The sequence below is a fragment of the Physella acuta genome, unplaced genomic scaffold (genome assembly GCF_028476545.2).
Source record: "Physella acuta isolate Inbredline_101_S28 unplaced genomic scaffold, ASM2847654v3 ptg000197l, whole genome shotgun sequence".
Classification (NCBI taxonomy): Eukaryota; Metazoa; Mollusca; class Gastropoda; family Physidae; genus Physella; species Physella acuta.
Genome location: NW_026731716.1, coordinates 791,940 through 814,738, shown reverse-complemented (window position 1 = coordinate 814,738; position 22,799 = coordinate 791,940). Strand labels below are relative to the sequence as shown.

The window sequence follows — 22,799 nt, the reverse complement described above, 5'->3', positions numbered from 1 at the left end:
ACGATCTGTGACGACGTGGGACACGGGGAGGTCGTCTAAAATTGTATATCTTCTTCTAAAGTACGTTTAGAAACTTTCTTATCCCATTGTTCGAAATACCCACGTCTTACCCCTCGGTGACTTGCCTAAAGGAACACAGCACTTAATCTACTCTCGTTCTGAAACATTTTGTTCTTGAAAAAATTAATCACGAGATAATTGGCATTATTTTGACTTACAATTATAAAAAGTCTGAAATATTTTGTAATTACAAAACTTTGCCTAAAATTCTGAATAAACTTTGTGTGAGAAATGTTGTCATTGATACTTAGTGTGTGTCGTTAATACGTTTAAACTCTTCGTTATAACTGTACCTATATACAGTTAAAATATTTATTACATCTGTGTCGTTAATATATATTTATATATAATCTTCATTACATCTGTGTATACCTGTACAGATCAAATTTATGGGTGTGTCAATACAGGTAAAATACTCATTACATGTGTATGTAGTATTACACGCTCAAATTAAATAAAGATGGTATGCGTGTGACGTTGCATATCTAAACATTCCTTAACCTTGCACCGAGCAGCACAAATATAGCATACAATTTTACTTAAGTCTATACGATGCTTATCACTTAGTTGTTACCGTACATAGCAATTCATTATTTTAGATCTAAAAATGTTGTCAGGGTTATTTTAAGCAGATAAATCTGATATGTTATATAATTAACTATAATTATTGATTAAATAAATTAAGATCCTTAAGAATTGCATTAATCAACGTTTACACGTGTGTGTGTGCTTCTGTGTCTGTGTAATGAATAATCTTAATGATGTGTGAGAACGACACCTTTCCGCTCCCCCTCCCCTAATTTTTTTTCATTGACACCGTCCTGTAGCCTATTATACAGTCGCATTAAGCCAGCCAGCAATGTGTACATGCGTCAATAGACCCCCAGGTAAACATGGCCGTCTAGAATATAGGCAACTCTCCTACCTGGGCTTTAAACTTCCTCAATACTTTAGTGCGGAGCTACCCACATGCTAGTGACCGAATCTTAAATTTAGATTGGTCTAGAAAGTTAACTGGATTGTCACGTAACATCAAATACCTGTGCTAGCCGACTCATATATGCACTCAAGGTACTGGATCTAGAATTTAGAATCTATATTTCTGGACTGTAAGTTTTGCCACTGCTACTGAAACATCAAGTGCATCTTAAGATATAATGTAAGTAGTTTCATGTATTTTTTATGTCTGTTTTTACAGCTTAGATAATACAATTCAAATTTCATTGTCAGAATAAATATTGAAATGTGTGACTGTGTGTGTTAAATATTGTATTTATCATGCTTTTTAATGAACCCATAAACCAGTTGTCATTTCAATCAATGTATGGGCTTTTTAGTTACCTAAAGTGGCTCGAATTTCTAGGAGCGTTGCAATGCGAGGGATATATCTTTAGAAATAGTATATATATATATATATATATATATATATATATATATATATATATATATATATATATATATATATATATATATATATATATATATATATATATACATGTATATTTGTGGATATAAGTATGTTTAATAAAATTAAATCTTAATATCCCACAAAGTATTACGTGTAACCAAGATATCGCAAGTATAAACTCAATTGTTTGTCTTATTTTATTGTCCTTATCGGATGGCATCCCATATTTAACCTGGAAATCTATCTATAGTCGTGTACAGAAATATAGTTTGTACCAACTGGCAATGCTTAGATACTGAGCGTCTTCTAAAGGTAATGATCAATTGATATGACGAACTTAAGTGTTCTTTTTATTCGCGCAAGGTTTGTAAACCATTACCAGTGACCTTGCTCCTATCAAACCCCCCCCCCCCCCCCTCCCTATTCTCCACTGCTCTACAGTATTCGATAAAAAGTGTCGTATCTCTAGAGTGTTTACATCTGCCCAAAGCTTTAAGTCTTGGATGTAAACAGATTCTCAAACAGTTTTGGTAAACACAATTTTTACGTCTCTTTATAACAATGGGACGATAAAATACCTGTAAACATTTGACTCAATGAATGTTTGGTTTTATGCGCAGTGGTCAATTATTTAACAAAATTGGTAGGGGAGGTAGTGGTCAGCAATCCCAGGTGTGGAAGGTCAAGAACAGGAGTCAAATAAGTCTACGTTGTCAAAAGACATTTCGTGAAGTGAATCAATAAAACAAATTTAAGACAGCCACAGTGACGAATTTAGTAGGTGCAATTGAGCTACTCACCAGTTCTCTTGTTTGTTTGTTGTTTTTTTTTACAGACAAAATCAAAAGTCCTATTTTTATTTGTCAATACGTCCTTGTAATTGGGTTGTTCAACTACGTCCTTAGTTTAAAAGATATTTTTTAAGAATGAATTTTCAAATTGCGAAAATAACACGTTTCATGTTTGGCACCGTCAACCTCGTTACACAATTCAGGTCGCCCGCTCATTCACACAGACACAACACACACACTGAATAGGAGTGTGAAGTTGGGTTTTTTTTGTGAGCAAAGCCTTAGAACCATTTCCATTGTTATGACTGCAGCCAGCAACACTGGTTAAAAAAATAGCGAGTGCATTGTTTTCAGTGTTTCTTCCAGACTTTTTTCTCCGGGGTGGGGGGGGGGGGGGCACTTGAAATTTTCGGGGGGGGGGGGTAGACTTTCTTCGGGGGGGGGGGGCGGACACTGTTAAAAGTATATATTTTCTATATAAATTATATAAATTTCATTTCGTTCGGGGGGGGGGGGGCGGTAAAAAAAATGTCTGGAAGAAAATCTGATTGTTTTGTGGACGTTCCGAGACGTCTAGCCTACCTGTACTGCAGAAACAGTTCACAGCAATTAATACGCTAAATACAACCTGACATGTATAACAACAGTGTGGCTAAATACAACCTGACATCTATAACAACAGTGTGGCTAAATACAACCTGACGTCTATAACCGTCTGGCTAAATACAACCTGACATCTATAACCGTCTGGCTAAATACAACCTGACATCTATAACGACCGTGTGGCTAAATACAACCTGACGTCTATAACCGTGTAGCTAAATACAACCTGACGTCTATAACGAACGTGTGGCTAAATACAACCTGACGTCTATAACCGTGTAGCTAAATACAACCTGACGTCTATAACCGTGTAGCTAAATACAACCTGACATCTATAACGACCGTGTGGCTAAATACAACCTGACGTCTATAACCGTGTGGCTAAATACAACCTGACATTTATAACCGTCTTAACAAATACAACCTGACATCTATAACCTTGTGGCTAAATGCAACCTGACATCTATAACGACCATGTGGCTAAATACAACCTGACATTTATAACGACCGTGTGGCTAAATACAACCTGACATCTATAACCGTGTGGCTAAATACAACCTGACATCTATAACCGTGTGGCTAAATAACACCTGGCATCTATAACGACCGTGTCGAGTGATAAACGGACTGTGTATGTGACATTCATAGTTTCAAATGACAAACGTAATTCTATCTTGTCCTGATTATACACAAATAATGGATGCAGCCGTGAATAGCCCCCATTGGATATAAAGTATTTTTATAATAAGGTTTGCAATGTTTTTAAAGTAAATACGGTTATTGAAACTTTATTGTGAGGTTTCAGTCGGACATACGACACTGTGTGCTGTAATTCTGACGTGACACTACGTGCTGTAAATCTGACGTGACACTTCGCGCTGTAAATCTGACATATGATATTATGTGCTGTAAATCTGACATATGACACTGCATGTTATAGCACTCACCGGTTCAGTGATGTGTGAACAGTTCTTACCTTAATTGGGACTTTCCTTAATTAATGTACACACTTACTTCCTGCTCGACAACATTTGGACCAACCACTGCATTGCTCTGGTAAAGTTCAGTGCCACCAATGCCAGGGAATTCCAGAACACTAGGAAGGGAATTCACGGCTTCAATAGATATGCAAAAACATGTCTTAAGGTCCCTTGACAGTTATTGAAAATTTTCAAATCAATATTAATAAAGCAGAGATATTTAAAAATCCATTTTTAATTACTTAAACTTTTTAAAATAGAATATAATCTCGTAGGAAAAAGAATTGCGCACCAAGTGAACGCCAAATAATATGTATATAATAGTGCGGAATATTATTAGCACTTTAAAAATTCACATGCGTTTTTTTTTAGAAAACGGAACATAGTTTCTTCCAGGCATCTCTTTGAGGGGGGGGGGGGGAGACTGCCACCTTCCCCCGAAGAAAGTCTACCCCCCCCCCCAAAAAAGAGATGGAATTTATATAGTAAACATATACTTTTACTAGTGTTAGCCCCCTCCCCCCTGAAAATGTAGACCGCCCCCTCGAAAATTTCAACTGCCCCCCCCCCCCTCGGAGAAAAAGGTCTGGAATAAACACTGAATCGGAAATAGCGTAAATTACTACTTTCGGTGAACGGAAATTGCTCAAAAATTGACATAAGGCAGAAAATTATATTTTTACCAACATGTGAAATTTCATGTATCTATCTGAAACAGTACTCAAGTTATAGGCTTTTGAAAAATTGAAAGTAGAATAAGCTCCACTTCCGGTTACCGGAAATTGCTGAAAAATTGATACAGAACTACAAATTTAATATAATACTTATATATGAAATTTTATCAACCTGTAACGGTACACATGTTATCGTGTTCACAGACAAACATACATACACACACACACATATACACACACACATACGGACAAAATTCCTGTAACTCAGTCAAGTCTAAGTATGCCAGTTTGATTTAGATTGATATTCTGCTTGATTTTATTATAATTAGAAACAAAATTACAGGGAGTGTCCAGATCTAGTGAAGTTCGTCCTGACGATTTGCTGTTTGTTGTGTGTGGCTTTTGCCGGTAAGCTTGTCTTGTTAATCCCCGCTAGAGAAGTCCTTTAAGACGGGGGGTATAGGGGAGAATAGCTCCAATAGAATCACGTTCAAACGTACTTTAAGGAACAAGCATTGTCTTAACATTGCGCAGGCTTACTCGACTCGCAGAAAAAGTAATATAGATTTCAAATTAAGCAATTCTAATGGGAAGTTGAAGTAGAGTTGATGTACATGTATATTCGCTACCTCGGCATATAAAATGATTATGTGGTCAGTAATATGTCAAGTTGTACTTGCGTTCACCCATCTTGAGTCAGGATCGGGTCAGCGAAGGGTCAAGTCAGGGACGTCAAACTGACTCGAGACTCCAAACTTTTGATAATAAGGTCACTCAATACTCGGATCACGTGTGACATAATTGTCAATTGTGATTGGTCCACACGTAACACCACAATGTTCTGCAGCTCCCCTAGCCAAAACAACCCCTACCCGACATGTCATTCAAACTCTAAAGCTGCTACCTTATTTTCACCACACACCATCTACTAATGTAGAACCTGTTCCCTACACACGGCATGTTCTCCTACACACCAGCACCCCCGACGATATCAGCCAACAACAACACACCTCGCGAGGGTGACACGGTCAACCTGACCTGTGTCACACAAGACCAGAACGTCACCAGCTACGCCTGGTTCTTGAATGGCGCCATCTTGACCACGTCATCATCACCAAGCTACGTCATAACGTACGCCAGAATGGCATGGAGAGATGACGGCAACTACAGCTGTAGGACTGTCCATTCTGATCTCACGTATGAGGAGAGTCCTGCTCTTTCTATTACAGGTATTATATACCATCTGATTAGCATTACAGGTATGATATACCATCTGACTAGTATTACAGGTATGGTATACCATCTGACTAGCATTACAGGTATGGTATACCATCTGACTAGCATTACAGGTATGATATACCATCTGACTAGCATTACAGGTATGATATACCATCTGACTAGCATTACAGGTATGATATACCATCTGACTAGCATTACAGGTATGATATACCATCTGACTAGCATTACAGGTATGATATACCATCTTACTAGCATTACAGTTTGGCATACCCTCTTACTGTTATTACAGTTTAGCATACTATCTTACCTAATTACATGTATGGTATATCATTTTCGATAGTTATAAGTATGGTATACTATCTTACAATTATGACAGGTACAATACCCCATTCATATAAATGGGCTGGTAAATATTACTGAAGTTATTTAAAATATACGTTTCTAAAATGTCAGGTTAATAACGAGTCTGCATGTCATTATAATAAGCATTATCATTACATTACGTTTAGAACATAACTCAGTTATAAAAGTAAAGTTATGATTTGTAGAAAAATCTTCACGCTTAATTAATTTTCTTTTAAATTTGAACCATTTCAACAGTTAAAATTATTTCAAAGATTAAAAAAAAATTATTAATGTGTACAGTGCTCAGACCTGAGACGCCAATTACCTTCAAGTACGGTATATTGGGGCGCAATGCATCGGTGACGTGTAACCCCAACGGCAACTTTACCTTCTACTTCTTCCACGGGCCGGTGCTGGTACAGAATTCCACCAGCAATGTCTACAGAATCCCCGTGTTCACAGACAATGACGCTGGGTTCTACAGGTGCTCTGCCACTGACCCGTCTGCCACTTCACCGCCGCTAGAGGTCAAGGCTTGGGGTAAGAGATCACTCACACACATTCATTTTGTACAGATTTAATTTAACTTAACATTTTGTCAATTTCAGCTATTGAATTTGATAATATAACAGAAATTCCGTTTAAAGTAATCAATCGTAACATGAAACAAATAATATAGTATTAACTTATTACAACGCATTGTTGTATTTCTATTTCTCAAGGTGCTACATAATATACACAAAATGTTAATCCTTTAACAATACTATTTATTTTGTTCAACGTAAAACCTCACACACGTCCCTTCCCCAGAAGCCCCCGCCACACCTGTCATACAATCCAGCCCAGTGAACCCTAGCGAGGGGGGCGATACAGTGCTCACCTGCGTAGCCTCGGTCAGCAGTACCAACTACACCTGGACTCTACACGGCCGTGAACTAGCCAATCAGACAGAGAGGACGTTGTACATACAAGACGCCAGGCCAGGGGTGGATGACGGCAGCTACACATGTGTTGTTTATGACAACGTCACACGGTCGGATCCCAGTGTGAACTACACACTTAAATGTGTGTGGGTGCTTCATGCTTCATGCTTAGATTTTTTTTTGTGAATAACGGTATTTTGTTCGGGTCAGTGTCCTATAGAGATAAAGCTGTTGAGAATTCCAGACTAATTTTTAGGGACGATTAGGACGATTTTAGGTCCCTTGAGTTCACCCGCTGTGTAGAGAGGGGGGGGGGGGGTCTGATAGATGGGCAACATCTGGTCCAGGTTTTGTGCTTGGATTTCCAATGCGCAATCATCCAATGGTCTATTAGACTAGAGAGCCATATTATCACTTATTTAATAAAGATATACCAATTTTCCTAATTATTTTTCCTATGAATCAATAATGCATTGAGCCTATTTATAAACCTTCAGTATCAAGCAGCATGTACATTCCATGCGTGTTAAATTCCAGTGTTGCCACGTAGACCCAGTCTCCAGCCTACAGGCTCCTACACGTTAAAACCAGGATCTGACCTGACCTTGACTTGTGTGACCAATAGCACCGGCGTCATCGATTACGTCATGTTACGCAACAACGTGGAACTTCGGACATCAAATTCCTCCGTGTTCGTCTTCACTGGACTAACAACAGCTGACTCGGGAGTCTACACTTGCGCTGCTAGAACCTACGCTGGGCAGATAACCTCAACTGGGTTCTACAATCTAACATTTGGTTAGTTCCCTTGTGGTGTGATTTTTTTTTTATATATAGCTGAGTAATATGAAGAAAAAGTTGAACAACAATTATTTCAGAAGTTTTCATTTTATTGCGATAACCGTGCATTCTGTAGCGTTTTTAACTAGGTTTTATATTCCGTCTATTTAAACGAAGAACGTGTTGTATCACAGAGCAGAACTGCCCGCCTCTACAAGAACAAGGTGTGATGTTACCGTCGGCTTCCGTCGGACAGGTGGTAGAAACCTCTTGCCCAATTGACTATACAGGTGGGTAGTTGCTGCACTGTCACGTGAATGTGTTGGTAGTGGCTAGACTTTCACGTGAACTAGTAGTGGCTGGACTTTCACGTGAACGTGTTGTATGTACTAGTGACTTCATCTTCAAATGCATAAAATTGTAAACATTTAACAGGAAACCAAATGGAAGATTTATTTTTTTGCTTCAGTTGTTGTGTATAAGCTCTATTGAGTAGTATTATCTACGTTGTAGCCAATATGTGTTTACGTCTTTAAACTTCCTTTAAATTCCGCTGCAACTATGTACAGGTACTATTGTGGCCAGGTGTTGTGCAGGAAGTCTTTGGTGCCAGATAAACAAAAGTAACTGTACACAGAACAGCTTGGTGGATGTTGTAGGTTGAATTTCTTTTCTTGTACAGACAACAGTTAGGATTGCTGTGTATAGTACACGGTCAATATATCGTATACAATTTGTAACGTTTGTTGAACAATGCTTAAATGTTGCCAAATATATTAATGTGTGTGGTCATTAGCACATTATCATCAAGGCTAGAAGATTTAATAAAAATTAGTACAGTTATGAGAGAAACATCACATTACCCCCTGTCAATTTCTCCCGATGATCCCACCCCCACTTACGACATTACCTCTAAGATCAATTGTCTATTACCCTGTTAATTATTCGCTAACATGTCGATTACCCCCCTTCCTCATGATAATTGTTAGAGTGTATATTACAGTGGGTATATCTAGACTCAGTAATATGAATAGAAAGTAAAATAAATAAATCGTTATAAGTATAACAGACCAACACTCAGCTAGCAAATAATCATTACAGATTCTGATTAAAGTGGCAATCAAATGTAATGTAAAGTAAATAACCTACCTTTACATTTCAGCGCAATTATTTAACAAACAACATAAGCAAGATTAACGATACTGCAATGAAAGGTAGGCCCTATGTGTGTTGTTTTCTCGAGAGAATTATAAACTTAAATTAGGATAAACTTTATAGTAGCCAGTCTGCTAATTACTACAGCAGCACGGGTCCGCTTCATTAGTTATCAGACATGTAGGACGGTACAATCACAGCAATCACATTGGCTGCTTGGAATAATAAAGTTCATATTCAGAACTGTTCTTAGCGTTTGTTTTCTTATTAAAGTCTCTTCTCCCTAGCTATCATCCTACTGCTGGTACTGCTAATACCAACTACCTCCGAATACAACCTTATGCTTGTATCACCTACTTCCGACTACCAACCTAGTGCTAGTATCACCTACTTCCGACTACCACCTTACTGATAGTATCACCTACCTCCGACAACTACCCTAGTGCTAGTATTACCTACTGCCGGTTATCAACTCACCTGCAGACGCCACTGTTTAACCGAGTACTCACTTTCTCTCCTCAGAAACAATCAACAGTCTATCGACCTTGGTAAAAACAACCTTAGAACCGGCCCCAGCAGTATCTGGCGACCTTATAGCCATCACAGACATTCTCGGCAAGATAGGCGACTCGTTGGACACAGACAATCATCAACTCGACTCACAAGCCCTAGAGGTTTGTTGAGATATCATTACAACAAGATCTTGAGGTTCTGCTTGTAGGCTACTCGCTAAGAATCATCATCATATTTTCCCGCTTGTGTCCTAGACACATGGGACAGATGAAATTGAGTTTATCTCTTTAAGTAACCACGGCATATGAAGGGATAGTGTGATCAGTAAACCCAGCAGCCTTTACTTTCCCAAGCGTCAGTTAGATACTTATCAGAGCTGGGTGGACTCAGGGACGTTATATTGACTTTAACCCGGATTTGAACTCGAGACTTTCGGGTTAGCAGTCAAGCGCTACGCAAAATAAAACTACAGCTACAAAGATGTTCATTTTACTTTAATCAGATGCTGGTTTGTTGATTAAGAACTGGGCTTTGCGGGTAAACGTCCATAGAAATATCAATTGTCTATAATGTGTGTGGTTAATAGTACAGTTCGTTTCTTTTAAACTAATCCACCAGTTCATTGATAGAGTTTATTCGAAGATTTTTGTTTTTTCAGAGTTTGGTGTATATGGCTGACTACGTGCTGTCTCAGGACAAACAGGTGTGGGATGAAATCGATCACAACAGTTCGAACACCGATCACATCAACGATGAAGAAGCTAGTGCCAGCGGTATCCAAGGCAACAAGTTGCTCAAGGCGATCGACGCCATCTCTACACCCAGATCAAACAACATCTCCTTGTTTACCGTAAAGAGCAGTATAGGTAGGTCTAGAGTTTATGAAGCAGATGGTGATGATAATTGTCGCTAATGTTAAAGTCAACGATTAGTGTACCCATTGGTAGTATAAATTACTACTCTACGAGAAATAAACTTTCTCAACCCACTTTGGCCATTAAGTTGCTCAAAACTTATTACTTGACCTTTGATCCCCATAGCTGTCCAATGTCTCATTACTCGACCTTTGATCCCCACAGCTGTCCAGTGTGATTCTACGGCTGGAGACATCTATTTCCCGCCTAAAATCATCAACGGCTCAAAACCTGCAGACGACTGGTTAACTAACACGACGTCCCAGCTCTTCTTACCTAAGGAGTCATACATGGCGTCACAAGGTGAGTCATGGCGTCACAAGGTGAGTTATGGCAGTGGCGTCGCAGGATGGGTCATGGCGGTGGTGACACATGGTGGGTCGTGGCAGTTGTGATAGCGGGTGGGTCATGGTAGTGGTGACGCAATGTGGGTCTTGGTTGAGGGGACACAAGGTGGGTCATGACAGTATTGATAAAATTTGGTCATGACAGTGGTGATAAAATGGTGGGTGCTATTGAGGATGGATTGGACACCCCTTGCGTAAACCAACATCACCAGATAGACACTCGATTAGAATCAGAAAGGAAAGAAGAAAGTAGGTAGGCAAACCAAACTTGGACACGGTCAGCTGGAGGAGAAGCAGAAGTAGCCGGAATGTCGTGGGCCAAACTTGGAGGAATCGCCCAGAATCGAGTACGATGAAGGGTGAAGTTGAGTCACTATGATTCACAAGGGGTCCACAGGAAAGATGATGATGAAAATATTAGTTGGGTCTATTACATTTTATATTTTAATAGTGAGCAAATAGATACGAGAATTTTATGTGTAGACATGAAATAGAAAGTTTTATATAGCCTAAACTATTTCTTTAAACCTACTTATATGTATGTATATCTATTGAATGGAGTTTACTTTGAACGGTTCCAGTATACATTTTATACATTACAGTATAAATTTTAAAATAATTGTTTACTAATTTGAATAACTATTGTTGTTTATTACATACTAATGACTTTCTTATTTTAATTTTCAGGAAGTATAAATTACTGTACAGTCATGTACAAAGTGGACGAAAGGAAATTAAAAGTGTTGCCATGGTTACAACAAAAGTAATTATCTGGACAAATATTTTTAACCAGTTTTAACATGTTACTTCACTTTCAACTATACACTCTTATTTTTATTTTTCGAGTAGTTAGGGATTAAATTATTTTTATTAAAATTAATTTAAATTAAATTTAGTTTAAATGCTTTCTGCAAAAAATAAAATTGTATATGCTCTAAGAAAAAAAACATTAAGTGTAACAGCTTAACACTACACTAGTGTTATCTGTCCCTTATTAGCCTTCATCTTAGCTCTCAGATTTATTAAACTGACATGTTGTGTACATTCTTGGCTTATTTGACAGATCTCGTTCTAGTTAATTCCCTTTGCTCTCTTTTATGTGGCCATAATAAAATTATTTTTAATGACCAAATAAATATCGAATTGGATTTAAAATTAATTATTCGTGCTTTGTCTTTTAATACGCACTTAAAAACGTAATCTAAGAGATTTAACTCTATCGAGAACGAGTTAAAAATAAAATTGAACCCAAACCAACATCTCTAATCCTATTCTCCCTCTTGTTGCTAGATACCCTGAGGGCAGAGCTCTGGCAGACAGCGTCATCTTCTCCAACATCATCACGTGTAACCTCAACATCAACACAACCAATCTGGACCCGCCCCTGCGGCTTGAGTTCAGGAAGCGCAGTGAGGTAAGAGGGGAGATGAGAACACAAAGCTAAGTTGTAGGTCTTTATACAGGGGCTTGCTGAATGGCGACATATGGAGGTCTCATTTGCCGGGATGTTTGGTTTGATGATGTTATTGTTTCACTAACTAAAAATTTAGCGGTTTGTTTTCTACTCACTTCATAATAACAATCTATTAAACAACAACTAATAAAGGCTATGTATATTTACAGAACGAGACCTACTCCGTCCCTACCTGTGGATTTCTCGATACGACCGTCGGGTAAGTATTATGTGTTTAAGTGTTCCTTACATTGAGAGTCTGTGTTGGTCTGCATCAAACGGTTGTGTTAGCCAGGTCAAAACATGGGGGAGGGCTCGGTGAGTTTGTCAAAACTTGGTTTGATGGGGAGGGCTCGGTGAGTTTGTCAAAACTTGGTTTGTTTGGGAGGGCTCGGTGAGTTGGTCAAAACTCAAGTTGGGGGATGAACGAGTCAAATTTATTGAGGTCTTTAAATTAAAACATGTGTTTTTACCCGCAGTGAAGGGGGCGTGTGGGCGTCTGCTGGCTGCCATGTTGTGGAGGACAGCGCCACCACTGTCGTCTGCCAGTGTAGTCACCTGACTAACTTCGCGTTGCTCATGAGCCCACACAGAGCATCAGTGAGTCAACCATGTCATACACTCAACTAATTAGCTGCATCCTAAACTTAATTAAATAGTTGCGTCATACAATTCACCCATTAAACCATAGCATTATAAGATTACGTCAGTTAGTTGAGTTCTTGCAAAAATCGTAATAACAGCAAAATCATTTCACTCTTTTAAAATTAAAAAAAAAGTTAACTTAGGATACAGTTTAAAAAGCTGTATTACTATCATACTATACAAATGTTTACAGAAGGAGCTAGACACCTCCCTGAGCATCATCTCCATCATTGGATGTTCCATCTCCATGGTGTGTCTGGTGTGTACTGTAGGGGTGTACGCCGTGCTCTGGAAGTGAGTAACTTATCTGTACTGTAGGGGTGTACGCCGTGCTCTGGAAGTGAGTAACTTGTCTGTACTGTAGGGGTGTACGCAGTGCTCTGGAAGTAACTCGTCTGTACTGTAGGTGTGTACGAAGTGCTCTGGAAGTAACTCGTCTGTACTGTAGAGGTGTACGCTGTACTGTAGGGGTGTACGCAGTGCTATGGAAGTGAGTAACTCATCTGTAATGTAGGAGTGTACGCAGTGCTCTGGACGTGAGTAACTCGTCTGTACTGTAGGGGTGTACGCAGTGCTCTGGAAGTAACTCATCTGTAATGTAAGTGTGTACGCAGTGCTCTGGAAGTAACTCGTCTGTACTGTAGGGGTGAACGCAGTGCTCTGGAAGTGAGTAACTCGCAGCTCCAGGACTATGAAATAAGTTTGACTGGTTATTGTGATGACCATTGAACTACATATACACTCGCATTTATCACACATGTTCGTAAATCTCTATCATTCTTTTCATATTTGAGGCCCATAGATTATCCGGAAAATCCAAAAGCATATCGACACATGTGTATTGTATATCCAAAAAAATCCACTATATTCTTTGCTTGTTAGTTTATGCCCATAACATACTTATCTGAATTTATTTTCAGTACGTCTACTCTAAACATTTCATAAAGTTTTTGCTGTATTATATGTTATCTAGCCGGAGCTTGTAATAACACTCTGTTGACTTTTTGCAGGCAGGTAAAGTCTGATCGTTCAACCCTCAATATTCATCTGTGTGTTTGTCTGTTCCTCGGTTACATCATCTTTCTCAGTTGTGTGGACAAGGCCCAAAATAGAGTGAGTCTCGTGTTAACAGATTAGTGGGGGGGGGGGGGGGGCAATACACAGTGAGTCTCAGGTTAACAGTGGGGGACCCAAAACACAGTGAATCTCATGTTAACAAATGTCTGTACCCTTTCTTCAAGTTGTTTATGTAGTTATAGCTGCTTTACTACACTAGATTTTCCTCAGGCTCGCTGTGTAGTTATTGCTGCTGTGGTACCCTACATTTTCCCCCAACTGGCTGTGTAGTTATACCTGCTGTAGTACCCTACAATTTCCCCAGGCTGTTTGTGTAGTTATACTTGCTGTAGTACGTTACATTTTTTCCCAACTGACTATGTAGTTATACTTACCTGCTGTAGTACGCTACATTTTCCCCCAACTGGCTGTGTAGTTATACTTACCTGCTGTAGTACGCTACATTTTCCCCCAACTGGCTATGTAGTTATACTTACTTGCTGTAGTACGCTACATTTTCCCCCAACTGGCTATGTAGTTATACTTACTTGCTGTAGTACGCTACATTTTCCCCCAACTGGCTATGTAGTTATACTTACTTGCTGTAGTACGCTACATTTTCCCCCAACTGGCTATGTAGTTATACTTACTTGCTGTAGTACGCTACATTTTCCCCCAACTGGCTATGTAGGTATACTTACTTGCTGTAGTACGCTACATTTTCCCCCAACTGGCTATGTAGTTATACTTACTTGCTGTAGTACGCTACATTTTCCCCCAACTGGCTATGTAGTTATACTTACCTGCTGTAGTACGCTACATTTTCCCCCAACTGGCTATGTAGTTATACTTACTTGCTGTAGTACGCTACATTTTCCCCCAACTGGCTATGTAGTTATACTTACCTGCTGTAGTACGCTACATTTTCCCCCAACTGGCTATGTAGTTATACTTACCTGCTGTAGTACGCTACATTTTCCCCCAACTGGCTATGTAGTTATACGTGCTGTAGTACCTCAGATTTTCCCCATTCTGTTTGTGTTATACCTGCTGTATTACACTACATTTTCCCCAGGCTGGGTGTTTAGTTATTGCTTCTGTAGTACCCTACATTTTCCACAGGCTGTTTGTGTAGTTATATTTGCTGTAGTACGCTACATTTTTCCCAGGCTGTTTGTGTTATATCTGGTGTAGTACCCTACATTTTCCCCAGGCTGGCTGTGTTGTTATTGCTGCTGTATTACACTACATTTTCCTCGTCATCTTCTTCCTGATGCTGGCAGAGAGCGTTGAGCTCTTCAAGTCCGTCACTATGGTTTTTAAATCTAATTCCATTCTGATCCAGTTACTTGTTTTAGCATATGGTAAGTAGATCTTCTGTTTATATTGCATTTTTAAAAAACGGCAAAACATTTGAAAATCCTATTCATATATTCATTAGTTTCAAAATGGGGTAATAAATTGAAGATACTTAAAGCTATTCACATATATTTTTGATAGGAAATCAATGGGTTTTTTTTAACTTTTATTCCATTTTTGTCATGCATTCACTGTGAGCATTGAAAGATATTAGATTATATTAGATTATCATATTTCAGACTTTTTTCTCCAGGGGAGGGGGCATTTTAAAAATTTGGAAGGGGAATGGGCAGACTAAAAGTTTCAACGAAGATATGTCTGAAAAAACTTTACAAATCATATTTTATTTGATACACAACTGTGCCGCTTATTTAGGTCCATAGTATCAATTTAGACCTAGTTTCCTTACTTTTTGTTAACTTTTAAACTTGTGCACGTGTTTCTAGTGGCACCAGCAGTGATTGTAGCTCTGTCCCTGGGCATCACAACAACAGAAGGATACGGGTTTGAAGATTTGTGAGTACCTGACATTATTTTTACAGACTGCAGATATATTTCTGCCTGTTGGCCTAAGTCTTTCTGCTCTTTATGTTTCAGCTGTTGGTTATCAACAGAAAACGGTGTGATATGGGCGTTCATCGTACCAGTCTTGCTGATTATTTTGGTAAGCGAAAACATTGTACACTCTATATTGGTGTTAGTTTGGTCAGAGATTAAATTAGAATTGCAATATTTCATTTTGATCGTGAATAGGAAAAATGTAAATAATTAGATTAAAACATTTATAATTATTCGGAATTCTTTCTTCTACAACTTCAGAAAGATTAATAGTAAATATTTTACTAACTTCATCTTCGTGAATCTCTTAGACTGGATCGTGAAGTGTTTTTCAATTCGATTTATGGAAGTAATTATCTCTTGCCAGATCAATTTTGCGACCATAGTTCAAGTGTTGCGGGTCATGCAAGGAACCAAACACATGATGTCACAGACTGCTAAAGAAAAAGCAAAGTAAATATCAAAATCTTTTTCAACCTTTTTCAATTTTAACTTTCAAAAATTCTAGAACTATAATTTCTTTAATTTAAGGAATTGATTTTACCGGGGAATTTATCAAATCATTAAATTAGAAAAAAAAACGGTATTTGCTAGCAAAAATTCACTAAATTTACAGTTTGTTTTGTGATATGAAACCATCACTGATTGTTTTGTAATGTAACCATCAATTACTGTTTTCTTATGTAGCCATCTAGAATTGTTACATGTAATGTAACCAACACTAATAGTTTACTCACGTTACTGACCAATGTTTGCTGACCACCTCCCTAGGATCACCATTCGGACAATCGGCCTGTTATCTCCTGTACTAGGCGTGACGTGGATCCTGGGTGTGTTGTCTGTCAACGAAGACTCGGTGGTCTTTCAATACCTTTTTGCCATTCTTAACTCATTACAGGTGAGTCTAGGTGTTTCAGTACCTTTTTTGCCATCCTCAACTCATTACAGGTGAGTCTAGATGTTTCAATACCTTTTTGCCATCCTCAACTCATTACAGGTGAGTTTAGATGTTTCAATACCTTTTTGCCATCCTTAACTCATTACAGGTGAGTCTAGGTGTTTCAGTACCTTTTTGCCATTTAAACTCATCACAGGTGAGTCTAGATGTTTCAATAAATTTTTGCCATCCTTAACTCATTACAGGTAAGTCTAGATGTTTCAGTACCTTTTTGTTATCCTCAACTCATTCAGGTAAATCTAGCTCTACGTCAATTTTTCTAGCTGCAGTTATAAGTTTCAACAATCTTAAATAGATGATATAGACGATGTGTTTGGTCAACTAACTAAACAAAACGCATGTAGCAAACAGTGGGTCTGACCACCGCAAGAAATAACAGACCATTTTGTGATATATGCCAAAATTAAGGATGTGTGCTTTTAAAATTGTAGTTAGATTTTATCCCAACGTCAAAAATTGTTTTTCTTTTTATTTTTATTGTATCTTGATGTGTGTTAACTTTTTTCTACTGTTTTTTTTATCTAGGGAGTGTTCATTTTTATTTTCTACTGCATCGTGCCACAGCAAGTAAGTTAAGATTAGTCTATAGTTTACAGAAATGGGTATAGCCCTTTAAATCATTTTAAAACCACCTCAAACAAAATAATCAAACATAATTAACCAACAGAATCGTGCTGTTTACAGGTTAAGAAATCACTCCTTGGTTTGATACAGAAAACTTATCTTCGACTCACCAGCGCTATCCGATCCAGAATAAACATCAAGAAGGTATGGATCATGTTACAAAATACATTTTGAAATAACACATGACTAGATAAAAACTTCATAAATAATTTTAATGTATATATACGTCATGGAACATTTAACGAGCAATGTTTCCATTTTGTCGTTCTTTTGTTATTTAGGAAATTCTAAAACAGACGCTAACATTTTTGTTTCTTACTTGTAATTTCAGAAGCCGGATGGCAGAGACAAACTTCCATCTTCACAGACACCCTCTGGTTAGTGTTTTACATGTTAATATGACACGATGTTAACGTGCTAATATCATGTTAACATGATATTAGCATGTAAACAGTCAATGTGTCAGGGTAAAGACGATGACGTCATATTAAAAAAAAACTAAGATTGTGTTACTGTTAAAAACGTTGTATCCATTCAACAAACTGCTCGTACACTGTTTGTATAAACGTATATTAAAAACCTAACATTGCAGCAGTATTGATTATATTAATAAAATTTTGTCGAATAAAAATTTGGGGTAATAGCTTTCTGCAGTTAAATATTAAATAAAGAATGGGTGTAATAGTTTTCTGAAGTAAAGTATTGAATACAGATTGGGGGTAATAGTTTTCTGTAGTAAAGTATTAAATAAAGAAAGGGGGTAGTAGTTTTCTGTAGCAAAGTGTTGAATAAAGATTTGGGGTAATAGTTTTCTGTAATAAAGTATTGAATAAAGATTGGGGGTAATAGTTTTCTGTAGTAAAGTATTGAATAAAGATTGGGGGTAATAGTTTTCTGTAGTAAAGTGTTGAATAAAGATTGGGGGTAATAGTTTTCTGTAGTAAAGTATTGAATAAAGATTGGGGGTAATAGTTTTCTGTAGTAAAGTATTGAATAAAGATTGGGGGTAATATTTTTCTGTAGGAAAGTATTGAATAAAAATTGGGGGTAATAGTTTTCTGTAGTAAAGTGTTGAATAAAGATTGGGGGTAATAGTTTTCTGTAGTAAAGTATTGAATAAATATTAGGGGTAATAGTTTTCTGAAGTAAAGTATTTAATAAATATTGAGGGTAATAGTTTTCTGTAGTAAAGTATTGAATAAAGATTAGGGGTAATAGTTTTCTGTAGTAAAGTGTTGAATAAAGATTGGGGGTAATAGTTTTCTGTAGTAAAGTATTAAATAAAGATTGGGGGTAATAGTTTTCTGTAGTATAGTCTTAATTAAAGATTGGGTGTAATAGTTTTCTGTAGTATAGTCTTAATTAAAGATTGGGGGTAATAGTTTTCTGTAGTATAGTCTTAATTAAAGATTGGGGGTAATAGTTTTCTGTAGTAAAGTATTGAATAAATATTAGGGGTAATAGTTTTCTGAAGTAAAGTATTTAATAAATATTGAGGGTAATAGTTTTCTGTAGTAAAGTATTGAATAAATATTGGGGGTAATAGTTTTCTGAAGTAAAGTATTGAATAAATATTGAGGGTAATAGTTTTCTGTAGTAAAGTATTGAATAAAGATTAGGGGTAATAGTTTTCTGTAGTAAAGTGTTGAATAAAGATTGGGGGTAATAGTTTTCTGTAGTAAAGTATTGAATAAATATTGAGGGTAATAGTTTTCTGTAGTAAAGTATTGAATAAAGATTAGGGGTAATAGTTTTCTGTAGTAAAGTGTTGAATAAAGATTGGGGGTAATAGTTCTCTGTAGTAAAGTATTGAATAAAGATTGGGGGTAATAGTTTTCTGTAGTAAAGTGTTGAATAAAGATTGGGGGTAATAGTTTTCTGTAGTAAAATATTGAATAAAGATTGGGGTAATAGTTTTCTGTAGTAAAGTATTGAACAAAGATTGGGGGTAATAGTTTTCTGTAGTAAAGTATTGAATAAAGATTAGGGGTAATAGTTTTCTGTAGTAATGTGTTGAATAAAGATTGGGGGTAATAGTTTTCTGTAGTAAAGTATTGAATAAAGATTGGGGGTAATAGTTTTCTGTAGTAAAGTATTGAATAAAGATTGAGGGTAATAGTTTTCTGTAGTAAAGTATTAAATAAAGAATGGGGGTAGTAGTTTTCTGTAGTAAAGTGTTGAATAAAGATTGGGGGTAATAGTTTTCTGTAATAAAGTATTGAATAAAGATTTGGGGTAATAGTTTTCTGTAGTAAAGTATTGAATAAAGATTAGGGGTAATAGTTTTCTGTAGTAAAGTGTTGAATAAAGATTGGGGGTAATAGTTTTCTGTAGTAAAGTATTGAATAAAGATTGGGGGTAATAGTTTTCTGTAGTAAAGTGTTGAATAACGATTGGGGGTAATAGTTTCCTGTAGTAAAGTATTAAATAAAGATTGGGGGTAATAGTTTTCTGTAGTATAGTCTTAATTAAAGATTGGGTGTAATAGTTTTCTGTAGTATAGTCTTAATTAAAGATTGGGGGTAATAGTTTTCTGTAGTATAGTCTTAATTAAAGATTGGGGGTAATAGTTTTCTGTAGTAAAGTATTGAATAAATATTAGGGGTAATAGTTTTCTGAAGTAAAGTATTTAATAAATATTGAGGGTAATAGTTTTCTGTAGTAAAGTATTGAATAAATATTGGGGGTAATAGTTTTCTGAAGTAAAGTATTGAATAAATATTGAGGGTAATAGTTTTCTGTAGTAAAGTATTGAATAAAGATTAGGGGTAATAGTTTTCTGTAGTAAAGTGTTGAATAAAGATTGGGGGTAATAGTTTTCTGTAGTAAAGTATTGAATAAATATTGAGGGTAATAGTTTTCTGTAGTAAAGTATTGAATAAAGATTAGGGGTAATAGTTTTCTGTAGTAAAGTGTTGAATAAAGATTGGGGGTAATAGTTCTCTGTAGTAAAGTATTGAATAAAGATTGGGGGTAATAGTTTTCTGTAGTAAAGTGTTGAATAAAGATTGGGGGTAATAGTTTTCTGTAGTAAAATATTGAATAAAGATTGGGGTAATAGTTTTCTGTAGTAAAGTATTGAACAAAGATTGGGGGTAATAGTTTTCTGTAGTAAAGTATTGAATAAAGATTAGGGGTAATAGTTTTCTGTAGTAATGTGTTGAATAAAGATTGGGGGTAATAGTTTTCTGTAGTAAAGTATTGAATAAAGATTGGGGGTAATAGTTTTCTGTAGTAAAGTATTGAATAAAGATTGAGGGTAATAGTTTTCTGTAGTAAAGTATTAAATAAAGAATGGGGGTAGTAGTTTTCTGTAGTAAAGTGTTGAATAAAGATTGGGGGTAATAGTTTTCTGTAATAAAGTATTGAATAAAGATTTGGGGTAATAGTTTTCTGTAGTAAAGTATTGAATAAAGATTAGGGGTAATAGTTTTCTGTAGTAAAGTGTTGAATAAAGATTGGGGGTAATAGTTTTCTGTAGTAAAGTATTGAATAAAGATTGGGGGTAATAGTTTTCTGTAGTAAAGTGTTGAATAACGATTGGGGGTAATAGTTTCCTGTAGTAAAGTATTGAATAAAGATTGGGGGTAAAAGTTTTCTGTATTAAAGTATTGAATAAAGATTGGGGGTAATAGTTTTCTGTAGTAAAGTATTGAATAAAGATTGGGGGTAATAGTTTTCTGTAGTAAAGTATTGAATAAAGATTGGGGGTAATAGTTTTCTGTAGTAAAGTATTGAATAAAGATTAGGGGTAATAGTTTTCTGTAGTAAAGTGTTGAATAAAGATTATCAAGTATCTGTAAGACATAAGATAGTTATATTCTAGCGGTGTTGCTGTCCTACATATGCTACATGGAATTTTTTTCTTTTAGTTTCAGATACCAGCCTGACAAGTTCTGGCCAATCAAGAAGTGCCAATGTTTACGATGTTTACGCGATAAATCCCGCATTTGGGGACAAGAGACGGGAAAAACACAGCGAGATTACATCTGAGACAACATCATCTGATTTTAGTGTCACTGACACCACGACTGTCAACTGATTGTGTCACATGTCACAGCTTGCACTTTGGTGTGCCAGATCTATCAAATACATGTCCTTTGAATGTTGGTTTAATATATGTATGTCATAACTATCACTTGATTATTTCACATTTTGAATGTAGGTATTTCACATATGTTACTTATAATATTTTCACACATTTTATAATACTTAAATCATTTTGTATTAAAACCTCACTCATTATTTGAACAATGATTTCACGAGTGGTGGTTTACATTATGTATTTGCACCGTGATTTCATGAGAGACGGGATACATTATGTATTTGCATTTCTGGCAGTTCTATCAAATACATGTCATTTGAGTGTTGGTTTAATATATGTATGTCAAAACTATCACTAGATTATTTGAATGTAGATATTTCACCTATTTTACTTGTATAATATTTCATTTGTTTTTATAATACTTAATTTTTTTAAATTAAAACCTCACTCAGACAGTTCTGTGTTCGGTTATTGCTCTTGCTTATATTATGTATTTGCACCAAGATTTAGCTTTGGAGGGGGGGGGGGGGGTATTTGCACTATGATTTCATGGGGCTTACATAATTATGCACTATGATTCACGTAGTTGCCTACAGTTTGATCCCGGTAACCACTTCATTACTGCCAATATCCGCTGCTCCGGTAAAGATTATGTACCGCTTACCTCAACTGGTTAAGTGGTCAGTAGCTCAAACGGTTGGTGTTATGGTAGTGGTCCACTACCTGGGAGTCCGAAAATATTAGCGCCTGCTTATACTTTGCTATAGCTGCTTGTTGTTTGTGGAACAGGGAAATTCAAAACTAGTCTTCTTCGCTTTTATTTAAATTATAACACACAACACTTGTTTCAGCACACATAGCTTTCATTTTCTTTTTAAATCTCGTCCTTTGCTGAAAGTTACCAGTAAAACAGCCATAATATTGGCTGTTTTGTTGAGCTCAGTAAAACTGTATTTTTTTAAAAAACTTGTATAAATAAGAAGTTCCAGTGTTTTGCTTATTTCCCTTGACAAATAAAAACAACGAGCCGACCCGCGGTGTATCATACGCCGCTATTTAGTTTTTTTTTTTTTTTTCTACTTTTCAGTAATTCATAATTTGTGAATTCAACAGTACCAATGCTGCCACTGAAAATTCCCCCCCCCCCCGTGAAAGCAGCCTCCTCTTAGTTACCTCCTCTAAGTTTAAAATCGTTTCAAACTGAATTATCTGCCCCTAATAGCCGTCACCAAACCCGGCTCTACGATAGTTTTGTAAACATTTAGCGTGAACTACACCTCACCTGACCATGTGAGGGGGGTGGGGGGTGGTAGCGATAGAGCGGAAGAGAGGGGACTGCAAGGCGCGCGTTTGCAGCTTGTTTTCTAAC

The 22,799-nt window shown here is 36.7% G+C and overlaps 1 protein-coding gene across 1 annotated transcript; it reads left to right on the top strand.

Moving 5' to 3' along the window:
- The first annotated feature begins 916 nt into the window (after positions 1 to 916).
- On the top strand, positions 917 to 21,840 carry LOC131937000 (adhesion G-protein coupled receptor F1-like). Its single transcript, XM_059294176.1, has 27 exons — positions 917 to 1,219; positions 4,860 to 4,924; positions 5,494 to 5,745; positions 6,401 to 6,640; positions 6,911 to 7,165; positions 7,561 to 7,821; positions 7,998 to 8,093; positions 8,373 to 8,458; positions 8,966 to 9,017; positions 9,481 to 9,632; positions 10,130 to 10,337; positions 10,551 to 10,688; positions 11,420 to 11,495; positions 12,023 to 12,146; positions 12,356 to 12,405; positions 12,665 to 12,785; positions 13,024 to 13,124; positions 13,841 to 13,943; positions 15,100 to 15,250; positions 15,692 to 15,761; positions 15,843 to 15,909; positions 16,171 to 16,256; positions 16,575 to 16,701; positions 17,287 to 17,328; positions 17,446 to 17,529; positions 17,717 to 17,762; positions 21,258 to 21,840. Coding segments are annotated over exons 1-27 (3,225 nt in total). The 5' UTR covers positions 917 to 1,217; the 3' UTR covers positions 21,428 to 21,840.
- Positions 21,841 to 22,799: the final 959 nt, after the last annotated feature.

Coding starts and splice junctions, on each gene's coding strand:
- LOC131937000 (XM_059294176.1), top strand. Junction 6,641..6,910: donor GCTAGAGGTCAAGGCTTGGG/GTAAGAGATCAC, acceptor TCCCTTCCCCAG/AAGCCCCCGCCACACCTGTC. Junction 9,018..9,480: donor TAACGATACTGCAATGAAAG/GTAGGCCCTATG, acceptor TTCTCTCCTCAG/AAACAATCAACAGTCTATCG.